This window comes from Gadus macrocephalus, chromosome 15 (assembly GCF_031168955.1).
Source record: "Gadus macrocephalus chromosome 15, ASM3116895v1".
Lineage (NCBI taxonomy): Eukaryota > Metazoa > Chordata > Actinopteri > Gadiformes > Gadidae > Gadus > Gadus macrocephalus.
The window spans coordinates 1331129-1350502 of record NC_082396.1 but is presented as its reverse complement, the minus strand read 5'-3'; the positions used below and the strand labels follow the sequence as shown (position 1 = coordinate 1350502).

The window sequence follows — 19374 nt, the reverse complement described above, 5'->3', positions numbered from 1 at the left end:
GGAGTTATTGAAACTTACTACGTGTAAAAAAGACAAGAAATTGAATGTTTATTTTTCATTGAATGTTTACATAAAGTTGCACTGGGTGCCTTTAACATTAGGCAGAACTGTGGTAGTGGTTGTGATGTAAGCATTGGTGCCGATCTATTGTTCACTATTTATTAATAAGTGTCCATTCCCATTTTCTTCCTGGTCAACTTATATATAAAATGTGTTTATACAGTAAATGTGTTTTCCACGTGTTCTTCAATGCCATACTTCATTGTTCCAAACCTGTTTCAGCCACTTGATGGCGCTGTATTCACGCAAGCCCATGTCCCCCAAAGTCGATCTGCATGACCCATACACATACATATTATTACCCGGTTGTTTAGAATTCGGATGCTGAAATATTCTCGTGTGCCGTTTCGTCAGAGTATAAAATGAATCATTTAAAAAAATAACAACGGAGGAACCGACCATCGGTCCTAGCAGTAGTTAGATGCGGTGTAAATAGCAGACGCATTTATGCGGTATACCGACGTTAGAGCCGCTGTCTGATCGCATGCTGATGAAAGCAGCCGCGATTTCACAGACCGTAGTGGCGCGTGTGTCCGCAACGTCGAGACGGTACCCTGGATTGTCAGTCGAGAAAGGTAAGCTAATTTGCTTTTACGTCATCTCCATCACAAATGGGTATACGCTCACCTTCACATCTTCAAAAGGTCCTCGTTCAATCTTTTATTTTCTGTTAAAGGAAGTGTTTTACTTTCTGTCATGTCCAGCCTCGCTACCTTGGCGTCATAGAGCTGACTTTGTGTTATGGTCGCGTGACTCAAAGCGGCGTGTGTGTGTGTGTGATGTAAAAAGGTTTCCACGGAGTCATTTCAAACCGCATTGGATTTGAAAATATTGTAACGTTACAAAGAATTATACAACTACTCGGTCGGATGTTATTTCCATACAAGCTACTGCAGGTCCCACTTGGTTTGGAAGTGTTACCGCAGTAAAGATGGATCGCAATGGGACCCACACGTTATGCATGCTCCATCTGCGCAAGTGAACACCAATATAGGGGCTTCTGTTATTCTGTTATTGGATCATTCTCCTCGAGTCGAATATAAGTTTGTGAATAAAACAATTACATTATTTTCATGAATTCAAAACTGACCAAAATAATGGGAATATATATTTTCTGGATGTTGAGACTTTGTGTGGTGAGGCGTTGAATGTTTTTTCTATGCACCTGCGTATCCTAGGCTATTGTCTCATGGATGCTCATGGCCTATCATTTAAATCACTCCACGTTCACTCGTAACAGGCTTGTGAGATTAGCTCCATGGAATAAATGTGCGTAATGCCCCAGGTGTTGGCAAAACAAAAGCCATATTTATTGTTATAGCGTTCAGTCTTTTAATCTGTGCTATGTTTCTTGAGATGGAAAAGTGAGACAATAAGGTAAAGTCTGAAAAAGTGCATGGTTATGGTAAATGGACATTTCTGTTGATTTGCATGCACCATATGGCACAGTATCAGCCTGGCTATGAACTTGTGTTGCATAAGAGAACAGTCCCACACTGAGAGCACTTTTGTTGTCGAGTGTTGACATAGGCCTACTGACTTTGAATGTCAATACATGTTGCTGCAGTTTTGCTCAAATGTGCTGCTGGGGCCAAACGTTTGACAAACGCATGGGACAATTTACAGCCCAAAACATGAACTTGAGCACAAGTTTGACGAGTATGATAGGCGAGTGTTGGAGACATTCAACGTCCCCTATTAATGGAATCAGACAAATTGTATCTGAGATTTAATTTAACCTAATTATATCTGGGGTAAAGAGAGAGTGTAGATATGGACTCAAAGTGATAAATGATACTTTTTTTTGTTGTGCCTTGGGGTATAGGTCTGCAAATGATGTCTGAATACCATGCAAACTGGGAAAATATCCAATCTGCATGTAAATAATTCATCAATATGCAGTCTATGAGGCAAAGCCTTTTTTACCGGTTTGTAGCTAAAGTCACCCTAATGGTTCGTTTGGCAAGCTTGCATAAGTCTGCACAGTGCATTTGCATCTGGCTGGTTGGTGACAGTTATCGGTCAATAGAGAGACAGCCTGAGGGACGTGGGGAAGGGCCAGGGTGTACTGGTCCATTAGTGCTACTGCTTACGGACTGCATCGTCTGTTGAGTCTCAAAGATTCATGCCTCCCATTCAGCCAAACAGATTTCATCATGTTCTCACCAAGTGTTATGTCAATGGGAAAGACAAACAGTTCTCCTAGCCCGTGTTTTAGCCCAGCGACAGCAGGTGCTATCGTTCACACGATGGAAGGACCTTTATTTGGAGACAAATAGCCGGACACCTGCCAGAGTGGTTAGTCTGGTTTGCAAAGTTTTAGAAGGGGGTTTGCACAATGCAGACAATGCGGCCTGCGCTCTCAGTGTGTGCACAGAGATGGGGAGGTGTGTGCATGCGTGAATAAAACAGGTAGGCCTGCATCGGTCCTCTATTCTACAGCTCAGAGGACAAGCCCAGGGCAAGCCAAAACCATGATGTCATACCGAAAGGAATTCAGATGAAACTTAACCACGCTACGGGTCGATATGTTTGAATAACAAACACAACATCATTCATAAGCACCTCCACTTGTTGGCTGCTAATAACACAGATTGTTCCGTTGTATATATTTATTGCAATTCGATTTTTCTTGGTAACAAAGTTGTGGGCCGGCTGCCTTAACACAGATGTTCCAAGATATAGTTCATTTAGTTTTAAGTGTCTACAAAAGCCTATGCATTAGGATGTAAGTGTACGACAGAGAATAATATTCCCTTGTGCGTATTATCCCAGTCTAGCCGTGGACTTTTAACAATGAATCAACTTCAACGGCGCATGGACAGTTATTTTGATTGACGATAGAGTAGATACCTGTTGGAAGGTGGGCCTTGCACTGCTGTAAATATTTTATAACGCTTGTCCAGAGTCTCGTTACTCGGATCCCTTAGATTTGAGAGGGTCAACTTCAGGAAACTTGAACTGAATTTCAATGATTGACCAACGATGGCATCTGGATCGCCAAGCACGGTAATCTTTTTGATTTAAAGACACACAGCTTTGAGTTGCAGTTGTTTTAGGTACAGGTGGCTTTACATGAAAACACATTTGAACACTGATGACAATGTAATAACATGTTACGCTGCAGCAAATGATGGAACAACTACGCAGGAAAGTGAGAGGCACACACAAACATTGCATTATTATTGCTATCTGGATAAAGGTCAGTTAGCCTCTAAGTACGGTAGTTGTACTTCACAACATTTTTGGGACGAGCAGTCATATTTGTATTTGTAGGCGTCGGGCAATGTGTTCTCAGGCTATTTCTGTGGTTGACTGTATCTGCTGAATTTACCTCAATTGAATCAGCTCATTTCTAGCAGTGGTTAGTGTGCTAATCATGGTCATTCCTGAAATAATGTGAACATAACTCGATATGGCATGGGACATTTATGAGTCGGTTGGGGACAACTTATTCACAAGACAAGCCGTTATTCACGGCTTGTCTTGTGAATAACGGATGGGTTCTTTGCCGGATGTTTCAGCCAGACCAGACACCGGGTTTCTGTTTTCACTCCATGTTAATGTTACAACCGGTCGCTTGGCAACCAGCGCCTCCTCCCCCTTTTCCTCCATCTGCTGCCTGCGTCCTAAGTGGATGGGCTCGCTGAAGTGCTACGCGTTGGCTTTTCAAGGCCCTTAGCACAAAGAAGTCCAGCCAATCATGACTGCATGTAAACAAGACTGTGAAAAGACAATTTATGGGCTGGCGATAGATGTGGGGAGCCATCTTCTATCTGGGGGGGGGGGGAGTTGAAAAACAAACCAATATTGACACAGGAAGTCGTCGCGAATGGCTTTTTATTTATTTTTTCTTAATTCAAGGCAAGCAAGCAGAGCTCCGAGCTTGCGGAGATCTCCCTGTCTACAGAATTGTATGAAAGATAAAAAAAAAAGTTTTCCTAATGAATAATACATTTATGGAATGTATGAAGCTAAATATAAACGGCACAGCCTCTTGTGATCGCGTCGGGGTGTGACCAGATAAGAGGGAACGACCGCGCGCATTCCGCAAATAGACGGGTGACATGGTACGCATTCTCGTCACACACGGATACATTCATTGCACTAGAAATTGCTGGATTATCGCATGGCTGTTTATAAGCACGGTTAGCCGCGATATCCTATGACAAAATTATCAAGTAGCTCTGTCGCCTGGCCACTCAGAGGGTTATATCAGGAAACAGACTCAAAGCTTCCATTCCACGTCCCAGTCAAAACACAACCACACACCCACACACACACACACGACCACCGGGGAGAGAAAACAAGCCTCCGATAAGGCTTTCATCGCTCCCGTAGACAATGATTTGAATTGTCATAGTAGCTCACATTATGTGAGACGTGCTCCATAATGCGCGCTATTATCTAAACCAATAGGAATCCGCCGTGCGCAGCTGCGCTCCTTCCCGGTGATGACACACGACGTTGTTGATGTAGCCTATCTGTTGTTACGGCTTTCCAATTACAGCGACGAGAATACTGCCAAATAACCCCCCGCGTAAACAACTGTGATGAATCACAGCGGCTGTGGTTTGTGCTGTATTTCTGCTTTTAGACCAAAACGTTTTCAAAATTGTTGTTATACTGCTGAAAAGTAGAACATCCTTCAAAGGGGACCCCCCTCTATAGCACTTGTTGAATCCTTCATTTGAGACCGAGCCCCGGGATTTGTGCCGGGTTCTGGGAGTGCAGCCGAGAGCTCTCTCCGCTCCGTGATGTATTACCCTGGCTGGACCGTCAGCCGGTGACATTCTTATAACAGGGGCTCCAAACACCTAGCAGTCACGCTGCATCACCAGAGCTGTCTGGCTTGAACTGTGTTTTGTGTTGGAAGCCAACCCCGTCCAGAGGACCTTGCACACACACACACACACACACACACACACACACACACACACGTCGAATACAAGCGCAGAAGGGGTAATTTTCAACAGTAATAAATGTCAGTGTGTGTTCACCCATCCTCCCTAGTAGGCCTACTTACTGGTTTTTGGGAAGGTTTCCCAAGTCACATGTTACATGTTTTAATATTCCAGTAAATGTAAACAACTTTATTCAACCATGAAATTCAAAGTATTGAAAGTCATCAAGGAAGATTTTAATCTAGGCTATATGTGAAATTACAAGAAATACGTGTGACTTTTAAAATAGTCCCGGTGATTGACTTCCTTCAACCAAGTGGCCGCGTGAGGGACTTCCCCGGACAAGAAAAGACCCAGCCTGCCTCAGCAGGCTCGTGGTTATTATAGTAGCATCTAATAGCTCAGAGGAAGCCCAAGTTCATGGTCACAAGCTCGCCAGGACTCCATCAAAACAGAGCCGTCCCCGGGTCTCCAGTTCCTTCTCAGCCGTAGGCCTACGTCACGCCATCCGTCCTCGGAGGGGCTTGGGCCGTCAGAGCGCGTCGGTGCGCGCCGGTGCGCGCTGTCGTGCGTGGAAACGGCGGGAAGTTGCAAACATTTCCTTTTATGTGGCAGTTGTTCCAAATGAACTTCAAACAGCGCTGCTGTGGAATGTGTAGAATCCCTGGCCTCTGTCCACTGTGGAATCTGTTTATGGTAAGGGGAGGGCGCGAGTGTGTGAGCGGGGGTTTGTGAGGACTGCTCATCGGGGACGGTTATTCTCAATTAATGGAGGGGGGGGGGGGGGGGGGAGAGAGCGGCCCTTTCGAGCCATGTTTGGAGCTGTTCGGTGCTGTCCTCTGATCCCTGGGCTCCCAGCTCTCTCCCCCAGCCCTGCCATTTGTTGACAAAGCGAAACCCAGGGTCGGTTACATAACGGCTCTTTTCTCCCCGTCCGCCGCGGCGATGAGAGCCCTTCTGTGTCGGCCGTGGTTCATTTTGATGGCGGCTTCAGACAGCGGCAAACGAGCACGGTCCTCCCGTTTCGTGTGAAATACATCACCGCTAAAAAAAGAAAAGTGCGTTTCATCTCCAGAAATGCACACAATGTAATTCACAAGTTAGGTTTCTGAAGGTTTCTAGGTTTCAAGAAGAGGTTTCTGTTGCCTCTTCTGTACCCATATATATTCTAGGGATCTGTTTATTCTGTTCTTTCTCCATGTTTGATGTACATGTGTAGTCTAGGGGCACGTACCCGTTCATCTCAGACTTTTAATCGTTTTATCCCTGGCATGACGACCTTTGAGCCACACCCAGAACAACACATGGGCCGCAGCCGAGCTAACTCACCCTGGCTAATTCTAGGCATCCTCAAATGTCCCGTCTCCCATATGGCTCTGGTCCTGCGGTGGCTGTGGGTGGAGGACTGTCTGTGGGCGGGGTTAATAGTAGAATGTTTTAATGTGCTGGTGTGCAGCTGAGTGGGTGCTAAATTCTAGCATGTCATGTGGTGACAGGTCCATCTGGGCACGCCTTTTGCTGAAAACAAACAGACCCACCATGTCGCGATAGGGGGTCAAGGTTAAACCCAGGGGCCCCAAAAGCAGAGGGAGCGTCTGATGCCAGCCCCAGATCATCTTAGGCTGTCGAAGGACCAGGAAGGGGCTATAGACTAGTGCTGCTGGACTCACTCTGACTGGGGGCTGACAAGAGTTAGCAGACGTTTTGGTGTGTGAGTAAACAGCCACAAGACCCCAGGTAAGAACTACTGCTACTGAGTTTGACTGTGTGAACTTCACAGAGCGACAGGCTCTTTGCATTGTTTGCTTTTTGTCGACGAGAACATATTAAAGAGTTCCCGGTGGTTCCTTGCGATTTCTTTTAAAAAGAGGTGTCTGTTTGCTTTTTTATTTAACAAAGTCTATATGGATACTTACAAGACAAACATGTAACCTCCTGTATTGACATAGGTTCGCCTTTCCTCTAAGGAGGTATTGTAAGACGATTGACAGACCCTCAGCTTTTGGTTTGGCTTCATCAGTAACTCAGCAATAGAAGTAGAAGCTTGTTTGCTCAGCTCAGGGATCTTTCTCAAATCGGCAGCTGTGTGAGAACCTGTACTGCTCGGGATAATATTGCAGTTTCACTTTTCTTTATTCGTTCAATCCTTAAGAACAACACCCGATTGAAATACGAGTGTGATGGTATATCCAGTTCCTAATGCTTTCCCGCTTAACAAACATCACAATAGCTAAGCAGGTAGGTTTATTTTATTTTTCTTAAACCAACTGAACCAAACTAATCACTGAGCTAAGCGGTTTAAGGCGTTAAGCTCAGGTAAGTGCTGTTCCACAGTTCACACACACTATCAGGTGAACTTTGGGATGATGGGTTTAAATGCTAAATGACTTTGGAACAGGTATGTAACCTGGAGGGACCGGGTGTGTGAAGGGGAGGAAGGCAAACAGCTCCAGATTAGTGGGGAAGGAATGCGCGTCTCGCTAGATGACTTTAGTAAAGGTTGTGTGTGTGTGTGTGTGTGTGTGTGTGTGTGTGTGTGTGTGTGTGTGTGTGTGTGTGTGTGTGTGTGTGTGTGTGTGTGTGTGTGTGTGTGTGTGTGTGTGTGTGTGTGTGTGTGTGTGTGGCGGGGTTAGTTATTCAGTCGGGAGATAACTTCTTATCAGACTCTTGTCTTTATCTTGTCTACAACACTGCCAGTACTGTCCCAGTCCTCCCAACCTGTCTGGCCCCTCACTCTACCCCCCCTCCCCGCTGGTTAATGGATGGCTTTCTCCGTCCCCCTCTGCTCCCTCTCTTCCTAAAAAGGCCAGGGTTGAGCTGCTCTCCCGCGGCGTGCTTACGCAACCCCACGCAACACACTGCTAACCGTCAAGCGCGCGGCTGATGCAGGGCGCCGGGGCTCGCGGCTCGCGGCTGGGGCGCCAGATAGCCAGAGAGCGCATGGCTCATCTCTCAGTCAGCTGGTACTTTAGTTTGAGAGGAGCCCTGGAAACGCTGGCTCGAGCAGAGCTCAACAGCTGCCAAGGCCGCGCGGGCGCACCACTTGTTTTGGTAACGGCATCACAGAGAGTGTCTGTGCGGTGACTCCGACGTGGTTGTCGTTTTTTTTGGGAGAGGTGTGTGGTGATATCGTGTAGGAGCGGGGGTGGGTGTGTGTACGTGTGTGTGTGTGTGTGTGTGTGCGTCTGTGTGTGTGTGTGTGTGTATGCAGGAGTGTGTCTTCCTGATGTGATGCTAACAGATGAGTGGAGAAGGATGAACGAAAGGCACACAAACACGGTGGCCTCACATGGAACAATTGCCTTATCATGACATATTTATACATGATGATAATATTTGAAGCTGTGCTCACAAATATATCACAATATTAGCTCTTGAGTTCTCGTTGAGTGGATAGAGTTGTATTGATGGCTTGTCATATGCATGCCTTATAGCTTATTGTTTAAATCAGGCGTTCCCGAGGTTTGTAACTGGGCTAAGGCAGTTAAATCAGTCCTATCTCTGGCGTTTATCCTGGGAACTCTGATTGCATGAAATGCAAGCAGGTCCCAGACACTTGCTGGTGGCCTTCTCATCCCCCTCTGCATGCTCCACTGAGGCAGCAGCCATTAACATATTATAGTCGCTCTCTCTCTCTCTCTCTCTCTCTCTCTCTCTCTCTTTCTCTTTCTCTTTCTCTTTCTCTTTCTCTTTCTCTTTCTCTTTCTCTTTCTCTCTCTCTCTCTCTCTCTCTCTCTCTCTCTCTCTCTCTCTCTCTCTCTCTCTCTCTCTCTCCCTCACATTACAGACAAAGCTGAACAAGACGATCAGCCTTTAAAGGCAAGACTGAGTTTTCCTAAATAATGACTGAGTATTCGTAAATAATGTAAGAAAGGCCATTTTTCTGTCTCTAACAATCGTTGGCTAATCATTGGCTAGATAGAAAGGCCCAGAATACCCCCTCCCTTTAGCTGGAGAAGAAACCCGAAGGAGCTGCTTTATGAATATGGAAACTGCCTAAATAGCTGCTCAAGTATCATTTCCCAGAGGACACTAGACGTGCACAAGTACGCTACTTGATCAGTGTTTGTTGATGTACGCGATAAGATGCCTGTTCCGATTTTTTTTGTGTGTTGAATAATCATTAGGCCTAATATGGCAAATGGCGGTTGTGGGGGTTTCTTGGTCGTTTTCCAGACGCTTGTGTTTTTTCAGTCGGCCAGAATCATGAAGGACAAATTGACAATATTGTAACATTTCCATATTTTCAATATGTTTGCTTTGAGAGATATTAGCTTTTCTCTGGCTTGAATCCTAATGTGCAGACTGTTTGGCACGTTTCAGATTTCTTCCCGATCTGCTTTCTCTTGAAATCAAATCATAAAACTGAAGCCATGTGCACTTGAATTTCAATGGTGTTTATCCAACACGTTGCACATCAATATGGGCAAACAAGCCTCAATGGTGATGTTCCCGCTGGAGGGTCTAAATTCATAGAGACCGTCTGTAGAGGATATGGTTTCGTCCTGTAACACAACCATAGCTGTGCCACTGCGAGCATATCTGTGCCCGTGCTCCTGGCCTGCAGCTCCATCTATCTCAGGCATCAACGATGTTGTTACGGGAGCAGACATCCCTCCGGTGTAGGAAGGGAAACTGTAAGAATTGCAAAAAACGTCCATTGTTTTTAATTGAAAGTAATTCGTGAAATGGTTTTCCTAAGCGTTTCGTTCCTGGTGTCTGGAAACAAGTTGGTATTACGTTACCCTCCCTGACTCACCTGTTCTAATGCTGTCTTTGTTCATTACAGAGCTGTCCAGAAGGGGGCGACCTAACAGCTAGTAAGTACTGCTTTTCTCTCACTACTGTGGATGATTCATGCTGATACAACCATACTTTTTATGGTAGTGTTTATATCATTTATTATTATGTTTAAGTCGTGTATAGTATTCACTGTCAACCACTTTACACTATATGACTGAAAGTATATGTCGCTTTTCTATCTTAATTATCAGTAATGATTGAAATAGAAAAATAAATGTATTCTATTCTATATTGTCAATATATTATTGATGCATTTTATTCTAGTCCTTAATAAACACAGTAAGACATATTGCTAAAGAAGCATCATTCCACAGCTGAGCATTCACAAGTCAGTGAAGTGTGTCAAAGTGTGTTAAGTGTGATAAAGTGTGTTAAGGCCCAATCCCATTTCTACCCCTCACCCCTTCCCCTTCCCCCTCCCCCTTGTTTTGAAGCGGTAAGGGGAAGGGGTAAGGGGAAGTGGTAAGGGGAAGGGGTAAGGGGAAGGGGTAAGGGGAAGCGGTAAGGGGAAGGGGTAGGAATGGGATTGGGCCTAAGGCCCAATCCCATTCCTACCCCTTACCCCTTCCCCTTACCGCTTCAAAACAAGGGTGAGGGGTAAGGGGTAAGGGGAAGGGGGAAGGGGTAGAAATGGGATTGGGCCTAGGTGTGATAAGGTGTGTTAAGTGTGTTTCCTCATGTATTTGTAAGCAGTCTCTCCGGGTCGGTGGGTGGTCTCCTCCATTCGGATCGCTCCCCGCTCCGCCATGAAAGGCTCTCCTGACCTGATTCCGGCTGCAGGTGACGCTCCGCTCTGCTCACACTCATCTATCTTTCAGCAGCACCCACGGGCGACCCGGATCACCTTTGCTTTTTTTCTTTCACCCTCACATATTTGGTGACAACCTGTTGGTCGCTGCACAAGCGAACCGCGTGTACAGTTAACAGCTGCAAAGCCACCGTCGCCGCCCCCCAAACCTCCCACAGTGTCCCGCTGTGATCGGCGCCGATTGGTTTTCCTTTCAGCGACACACACAGTAAGGACATCCTTCGACGGGTGGCCTGGTTTCGATGTGTTAAAGTTTCTATTTCGGTCTTTCGGGGCCGGATCACTAAGGAAACCCCCCCCCCCCCCGTAGGGCCATCGCCTCACCGCGACGTGTGTTCAAACAGACTCTGCGGGGCTGGGAGAGCTGCTCCCCACCACCTTCTTTTATGTTCCCGTTCTCCTCCTTCCCCTCGCTGGTGTCTCAGAGCTGGACCCCAGAAGAGTGTGCAAAGGCAAAGGGGTGGTGACCCTCCGGGCCACGCTGGTCCACATCGACGAGGACGACCGGGTGAGCAAGGACCCCAGAGGCCACGCCCCGCCAGGTAAGCCCCGGGGACTCAGGTTTTTTCGTAGGATAATAATGAGGGGATAGCCGGAGATTATCCAATCACGTTGGTTGAATTTCCTGATCCAATTCAAAAATGCTAAAATCCCTCAGGTGACTGCAGGGATGGTAACTTCAATTGAAATGTATAATAAACTAACGTTGGTCGAACACATTTCTCTGATAGGGTGTGGGTTAGGGTTAGGGTTAGGGTTAGGGCAAGGGTTAGGGTTAGGGTTAGGAGTCAGCGTGCGAGTTTGACTGACTGTCCAGTCCTAGCGCTTGAGGCGGGACTTTTTCCCGGATGGCGCCTACGAAAAACACAGTCGCGCCCCGGAGACTCAGGTGTGGGGCCAAGCTAATCGCTAATCGCTACGACGCTGCGATACATACTCAGCAGAGGAATCAGCGACGCCTGGCACGGCTCTGTGAGAAAGAGCATCACGCCGTAGAATGTACACGGAGGATGCCACTACGGTGCCCTCGCCAGAACCTGAGATTCCCTGCATGCCTTCTGCCGTGCGTGAGGCGACACTTCATAAGTCTACCTCATAAGTCTTTGGGGTGTCACAACGATGCGCCCGGTCACATTCTGGCCTCTATTTGTTTATCGGTTGCTGTGTGTGTGTGTGTGTGTGTGTGTGTGTGTGTGTGTGTGTGCTGGAAATTGCGATAAGCTGATTGCTCACATTGTGGTCAAAGAGATCTATTGTGGCGAGTGGCCCACAGTGTACTGCGGGCTCCGCGGGGGTGGTGGGGCTTCACTGTGGACTCGTTTGTAGCGCTGAGCGCGTTGGGACCAGGATGGAGGCGGGCCAAGGCTTTTGGGGGGAGATGGTTTAATTGTTGTGCAGACTGAATATAAAGGCCACTGGAACAAACAGCCTCCACAGTGCCATGAATGGATGCCTTGTTCCGATGACAAAGTTCAGAAATTGTGGAAGAATCCTTCTTTTTCCCTTCACCCTGATATCAACATGTCTGTTAGAGGAGGAAATCCAAACCGCAGTATGGATCTAAAACCCTGTTGCGTCGCCGTGTTGAATCAGACGGTCAATCTTTTGCGTTTTTGACCATCGGTGCTTTGCTGAGATGGCTCTGGATTTATTGGTCAGGTGGTTGGACCAAGCAGATTAATGGGGACATCGCTGAAGCGGGATTGGCTGAGGGAGGCAGCCACGTCACAGCTGATTTACCTTCAGTGAACCACACCCATTGGCTGGTGAGTTTGCCTACAGCCTGTGCCTCATGCTAATGCATGCTGGTGGACGGCCGAGTTCGTTTTTAAGTTTATCTTTTATTCTTTACTAACACTGAATTGAGGGGATTTTAACTTTGCTGCAACGGTGTGGTTCTCAGGTCCCCTCGGCACACAGGGTGAACGAGAACCAGGCTCCGGTCTCTGCTGGTGTCCAGAACCGTATCACAGCCCCCCGGGGATCTGCGTATCCCTCCACCACCACCACCACCACCACCATCAGCCCCGACATTGTCCTGCTGCAGCAGAACAGAGGTGAGGGCGACCAGGGGCAGAGACTATGTTTAGAAGGAGATGACTCAATGCCCTTTGGGATTTGAACATCACCCACTCGTTGTGTTTGTCACATTTTGTCATCTGTGTTTTCTCAGGCTATTTCGACTTAATAGTCGGCTATCAGAGGCTGTGTCTTAGACGTACATGTACATTTAGGGCATTTAGGAGAGGCTTTTATGCAAAGCGACTTACAATAAGTACATTTTTGTCTTGCCAATGTCACGCGTGAGATCGCGTTGCTTCACGGCACATTTAAAGTTAAAACACCTGTGAGCTAAACTATTGGCTGTCATGTCTCATCGTACCACTGAACATGTCCTCATCCCGCTTCTTCTCTCCTCCACAGAGCAACAAAAGCATCTTTCTCCCTCAGAAGGTATGCACTAGTCTTTTATTTGTTGTTGAACGGTAACACATATTTGAAATATGCTCTCCTTTTTCTTTCTTGGATCCAAGTTGAGGTTAAAGGTTATCATAACATGAATTCCTTATGGGAATTATTTTCATTCCAATAAATGATGCTACTCTACCACGTCCAAAAGGTCACCCATTCCCCTTTTGTACTTATTAATGTACCATAACATGGAGTGTTTGATACACCGGTCTTAATTCACTGCCTGTCTCTCCACCTCTTATCCAAATAGTTTAGTCTAGACAAATGAATGAATCCTCCCTCCAGACAACCTTTCACTGCTCTTTCATGGACAATGGTTTGTGCGTCCCATTCCAGGTCTGCCCCTGGAGAGCCACACATCCCCGGAGCCAGGGAGGGACTTCCCAGCATCCACCTGTGACCCGGTGTCCTCTGACATGGACGGCAAACGGATGAGGCTGTCTCTGCACTCCCCCGTCACCTCGCCGCGCCGCCAGCCCGTCGCACCCGTACGGGTGAGTCAGGACGCTTTTACTTTGAAAGTGCAAATCTCCAGACTAGTAAAGTTGTAAATTATTTGGCTTTTCAAGGTAATAGCCTCCTTGTAGTCAAATGACAAAAGGAGAGTTTCATTAACATTGGAATAAAATAGGTTGAAATGGCATGTTGAAGCATTAAATGGAATGGAATCGAATAAATGACGGTACATTTGGATTTTTTTATGAGGAGAAGCATGACTCCTGTGTCACTCATTAATTCATCGTGTATCAAACACATTTATTTACAGAACATGCATATTTCTTACAGTTGTCTTTTGTAATTCTATTGATTTGAACATTGTCTGTTAAAGTGTGAAACTGAATATTTCACTACAATACACTTTTATCTAGGACCGTACATGCATCCAACAATGATATGATGTGATATGATAGCTTGATCATCGTCACGCTTCTTCATATTTATGCCCGGTAAAATTTCTAAATGTTCCCACCTCTTTCACAGAACACAGACAAGTCCAAAGACTGGTACAAGAGCATGTTCAAACAGATTCACAGGATACCAGGTAAGGTTCAGCGTTCACCTTCTCCCTATGTGTGTGTGTGTTTGTGTCTTTGTGCGTGTGTGTTTGTCTCTGTGTGTGTTTGTGTGTGTGTGTGTTTTCTGCTCACAATCGTCTGTTCTTCCAAAGCGTTGTTTGTTGCCCGTCAACTCCTTGTCTTTATATGTGTCCATCGCCCACCGCTCAGAGACCCCTGAGGAAAACCCGTACCGCCCCACCTACATTTTCCCAGAAAATTATGACAGGCTGGTGGTGAGATCGAAAGGTATCCAATGGCGATGACGGCTCTACTACCATTGGCTTCACTAATCGGCAGCCATCCTGGGCTCTTTCAAATACTGTAACCATTTTTTAATACAAATTAACATAGTAGTTACTCAGTTACTTCCAAAACTACACTCAAGTTTGTCGCTTCTAGTTCGAATGTTATGTGATTCCAATCAACAAAAGTATTTGAAAGCATTTCAAATATTTTAACCTGGTCTAAGTCCTGCAGTTTTGATAGAAATATCAAAAACATTTGACATTTTGGCAATATTTTCTTTACTTAAAATTTAGTATTGACTGCTGATGGTATTGGTGATAATATTTTATTTCTCATCCTGCCGTTTTAGGCCCCAATCAAGCTCTCCAGCACAAATTTAGATTGTGGCTTAAGAAGCAAAAACAATCTTTGTGATTCAAGTGCAGCTATACATCTTGACAATCATAAAATATGTGCTGGATCTGGAATGCATCGGATTAGAAATCTGCATGATACTCTTAGTTAGCCTGGCAAGATTGCTATCAACAGCATTTTTACGTTTTGGGGAATTTCCCTTGCTTACAACATACAGATTCAGAATCTTCAGAATCAAAGTGATTGTTTATATAAATGTATGCGGTTCATCATGTCAGCCACTAGGGGCCGCTACAGTCTTGCTTAACGCTGACTAAGTGCAAGAGGAAAGGCATGTTTCCCCAGAACGTGCATGCTTTTCTACAGCCAATGATCATGTCATCAACGCATACCTGTTTGTAGTTTAGTGTTTAATGTCCCCCTCGCATCCCAACCATCATGTGGCCTGTGACTTATTTCTCATCCATTTTCATTTCCCCAACATCACTTTGATTTCAATCCATTGTAAATGTGTAGAAGGCTCCCAGCTCGTCCCACAGGGCATTACTTATTTAGACCATTGATTCTAATTAAAACACGGGTACTCCGGGTGCTGTTCTTAGTGCGGTAATGTTTCCCATAAAGTGCTTTGACTTGACACCACCTCGGGCATGTGCTTCGATGGTGTTTGAAGAAACTTTAATGATTGGAATCGGTTTACTCTAATGGAGGTGAACGGATAATGGGAAAGCCATCGACAACTTTTTGAAAGCTTTTATCACTTTATTATTTCAAGACGTACTTATTGCTCGCATGGCCACCCAGATGAATGACGTTCGACACATCTTTATTGATTTGGATTTGAAAAAAACGGTTTGGTTTCTCTTCTTTCAGATGATGGCCTGTCACCTTTGGGTTATTTGGAAGAAGGTAAGTTAGTGGCCAAACCCTAGTACTCTAGGTCTCTTACGCGTGAGGGACCTTAACTGAACACAAACTCAAAAGCAGAAGCTACTTCAATGTGTCCCTCAACCCTCTCCCAATTGCCTCAGCCCTGCCTTTACAATCTACCGCTTTATTTGCTACACACACCGACACCAAAGTGAAATCCTGTTGACCTCCATGCACTTTGACCTTCCAGTGAAAGGCGTCCCGCGGTCCAAAAGCGACGCCGAGTTCGACTCCCGGGGCCGGCTGATGCCCGTGCCGACCAGGTCCTCCTCCCTCAAGCCCACGACCAAAAGGTAGCGTCCGAACCCTCCAGAACTGAACAAACGATTCCGACGTTTCCACACGGGCTGATGCTGAACACACATGTTAATGAATCAATGGTGTCACAGCGTTATTATGAAGGGGTGACCCTTCGTAGCAGGGGGGGCTTCTCTACAGTGACCTTGAGGTCCCCTCTGGTTCTCTCCCGGACTATGACTCAACACCCTGCCAGTCGCCTTTGAGCGATGGAGGAATGAGGGAGGACAGGTGACGGAGGACAGACTGTGGCCGACCACAGCTGTAGATTACACGGCCAGGGGCAAGGCGGATGGTTTATGTAAGAATAGGCTGCATTCCCAAACGACACCCACAACAACACCTCTATCCTTTAATGCGAGGGCCGCTGGGACTGCATTTGTCGGACGTTATGATCATTCATATAAAGCGCTCTGCTTTATTGATCCTATTGTTCTAAGAAATGTTGTTATTTGTTTTTTCGCTCACATTTAAATTATATTTTGTATCCAGTGACAGCATTTAGTCCAACTCCACGACGTTGTCCCATTATTTGTTGATGACGTCTGTAGCAAAAGATTGATGCATCTTTAAAGACAAAGGAAGCAACATACTAAATCCAAGGGGCCGACACTGAAAGCTTCTTTTGTATCCTGCTGCAAGAGACAAAAGAAACTGTTTGTGAGACAGAGCACGGGAAGAGGGTCATTCGGTTCGACGGCAGGTTTGTGTGACTTGTTATCCCAAGGGGGGCGGGGGGGGCGCATGTCTTCCAAAGGGAAACAACAACAGGAACCGCGGTCGACCTGCGTGGCTGAGAGAGCAGCCTCCGTGATGTGGAGGATGCCATCTTAAGACTCCGAAAATATATAAATAAATGTATCCATCTAGCGCCCCAGACGGTTGCCATGGAGACTACTTGATAATGATTGGCTGTCCTCCATCCCGCCCTCCTCTCCCCCCCCCCCCCCCCCCCTTCTTCCCACACCCCGTTCGGCTTCCTCAGGAACGAGTGGGAGCCTCCGGACAAGAAGGTCGACACCAGGAAGTACCGCGCGGAGCCAAGAGCATCTTTGAGTACGAGCCAGGGAAGTCGTCTGTGTTGAAGCTGGAGAGAACGGTAAGGCTAGCGCCCACCGCGCCTACACGGGCGGCTCTCAGCCTGTCTCTCTCCGTCTCTTCTGTGTGTGTGTGTGTGTGTGTCTCTCTCCTCCCTCCTCTCTTCTTCTCTCCTATCTTCCTCTTCTATCTCTCTCTCGCTATATGTCTCTCTCTCCCCTCTCTCTCTCCTCTCTCTCTCTCGTCCTCTCTCTCTCCCTCTCTCTGTCTCTCTCTGTCTCTCCTCTCTCTCTCTGTCTCTCTCTCTCTCTCTCTCTCTCTCTCTCTCTCTCTCTCTCTCTCTCTCTCTGTCTCTCTCTCTCTCTCTCTCTCTCTCTCTCTCTCTCCTCTCCTCTCTCTCTGTCTCTGTCTCTGTCTCTCCCTCTCTCTCCCCCCTCTCTCTCCCTCTCCCTCTCCCTCTCCCTCCCCCTCTCTCTCTCTCTCTCTCTCTCTCTCTCCCTCTCTCTCTCTCTCTCCCTCTCTCTCTCTCTCTCTCTCTCTCTCTCTCTCTCTCTCTCTCTCTCTCTCTCTCTCTCTCTCTCTCCTCTGTCTCTGTCTCTCTCTCTCTCTCTCTCTCTCTCTCTCTCTCTCTCTCTCTCCTCTCTCTCTCTCTCTCTCTCCCCCTCCCTCTCTCTCTGTCCTCTGTCTGTGCGCCTGTGTTCCCAAAAGGCTTCCTTCTAATCGAACCCCCTCATTCACACTTTCCCCCCAAGACCCCACACACACATTCACACTCCCCACACCCTTCTCCCCCGCACCCACCCCACCCACCCACCCACCCCCTGACTCTTTGAGCTCTTGGGTGGCAGCTTGGTTGGCTAACAGCGCGGGTGTATGTGTGTGTGTGTGTGTGTGTGTGTGTGTGTGTGGTGTGTGTGTGTGTGTGTGTGTGTGTGTGTGTGTGTGTGTGTGTGTGCGTTCTCCTGTCATGTGTGTACCACATTCCTAGATGGAGTGTCCTGCCGCGGTGACAGATGATCCTTATTTGGGGGGGGGGGGGGGGGGGGGGGGGGTCTGTGAAGAAGAGTATCACTTACAAGGGGAACCATCGTCTTCTGTGTTCGCCTCAGTGTAATCGGCTGAACTGGGGCATCAGATGGACACTCTGATGAGCGTATGGGGTGGGGGGGGGGTTTCGTCACGTCACGTCGAGCCACTCTCCTCCATATTTTATTATGAGTCAATATTATCAATATTCATCGTAGAAGTTAGTGTACTGGATCAGCAACGGGGTTCCCGTTCCCCTGCAAAATTCCATGCTTGTATACATTTTGAAAATACTGTTTCAAATGGTTGTTTTAATGTGCTGGATTAACCTCTTATAATGTATGTTATCGTTTTTGTTACCGTTGTACAGGCTTAGCGTGCGGTGTTCAGACGCCAGTGTTTAATTCTGTTTGGTGAATCCGGTTCATCCTCTAAACACCAGGTGATTAGAGGGTCTTAGCCATAAGGGAGACAAGTATCCTGTTGGCCAAAGAGTTCACCATTGGCAAGCGCCCGGTCGAGTGAACAAGCACAAGTGTTGTGTTGAACAGAAGAACAATGAACCCGGCCTGATAGGACCTAGGACAGGCTCTGGTTTCTTTTTAGTGTTTTATGACAGACCCAGTTATTATGGTGCATTGTCATTTCAGTGCTAGCTGTGGTTTTCTCTATTCTCAGCCATCTCTTGGGCAACTGTTTTGCAGAATCCAATTTGATTTAAGAGAAAATATAAGTGTCACATTGTTATTGCAATTGCTGTACTTCCCAAACCAATCAAACAAATGACTTTTGGATGTATATTCTTGCAGCCGGTGGGGTTGTGGTTTTACCCTAGATACCGATTATCTTTCTATGCATTTTTTCATTCAGCCGGTTTATTTAAAGCACAATCTTCGGCGTCTGTTTTCATCGCACGGATGTTGCTACCTTTCTTCTTCAATGACTTTATGGTTTGCGAGGACTGCCTGTGTCGGAGTCCCCGGCGTCACAGATTCATCACGTTTGTGTGTCCATATCTCTGTCTGAAACGTGTTCTCTTCTGTCCTTGTTCTCTCTCCTTGTGGCCATCGCATCTCCCCCTCCCCTCTCCACCGCCACCACCTAGACTCAGGATGTAAATCCAGAAGATGTAGATATAGAGAATGAGCCTTGGTATAGATTCTTTTCAGAGATGGAGTTTGGGAAAGCGGTAAGTGGGCCACGGCCCTGTACTCTGGCAGTACTCCGTACGCACTGCATGTGTTAACCTCCATGTCGAAATAACCCCCAAACCCCACACGCCTGACCCGTCCTGTGTGTCTGCAAGGACTGCTGCACCTCGTACTCGCACCGTCCTCATTTGTCATTCGCTGAGCTCTGGTTTGTTGTTGTGTATGTT

At 46.7% G+C, this 19374-nt stretch overlaps 1 protein-coding gene across 4 annotated transcripts; it reads left to right on the top strand.

The window, feature by feature from the left end:
- Positions 1-95: 95 nt before the first annotated feature.
- On the top strand, positions 96-19368 carry LOC132472880 (sorbin and SH3 domain-containing protein 1-like). Of its 4 annotated transcripts, none has more exons than XM_060072700.1 (14): positions 96-635; positions 9754-9784; positions 10461-10547; positions 11001-11117; positions 12235-12341; positions 12479-12632; positions 13000-13029; positions 13384-13541; positions 14029-14089; positions 14274-14351; positions 15579-15614; positions 15826-15928; positions 16918-17031; positions 19102-19368. In XM_060072700.1, exons 3-13 carry the CDS (start codon positions 10514-10516, stop codon positions 17015-17017), a joined length of 978 nt encoding a protein of 325 aa, XP_059928683.1. In that variant the 5' UTR covers positions 96-635; positions 9754-9784; positions 10461-10513; the 3' UTR covers positions 17018-17031; positions 19102-19368. The 4 variants fall into 4 exon arrangements, with proteins under 4 accessions (XP_059928683.1, XP_059928682.1, XP_059928680.1 ...); XM_060072699.1 differs by lacking the exon at positions 96-635 and adding an exon at positions 6003-6701; XM_060072697.1 differs by lacking the exon at positions 96-635 and adding an exon at positions 6708-7202.
- Positions 19369-19374: the final 6 nt, after the last annotated feature.

What these genes read in the sequence shown, in the direction of transcription:
- LOC132472880 (XM_060072697.1), top strand. Translation starts at nt 7,164, where the DNA reads ATGCTTTCCCGCTTAACAAACATCACAATAGCTAAGCAG. An exon ending in CCTGCTGCAGCAGAACAGAG is followed by an intron (nt 12,633 to 12,999) that starts GTGAGGGCGACC and finishes TCTCCTCCACAG; the next exon opens with AGCAACAAAAGCATCTTTCT. An exon ending in TTTGGGTTATTTGGAAGAAG is followed by an intron (nt 15,615 to 15,825) that starts GTAAGTTAGTGG and finishes TTGACCTTCCAG; the next exon opens with TGAAAGGCGTCCCGCGGTCC.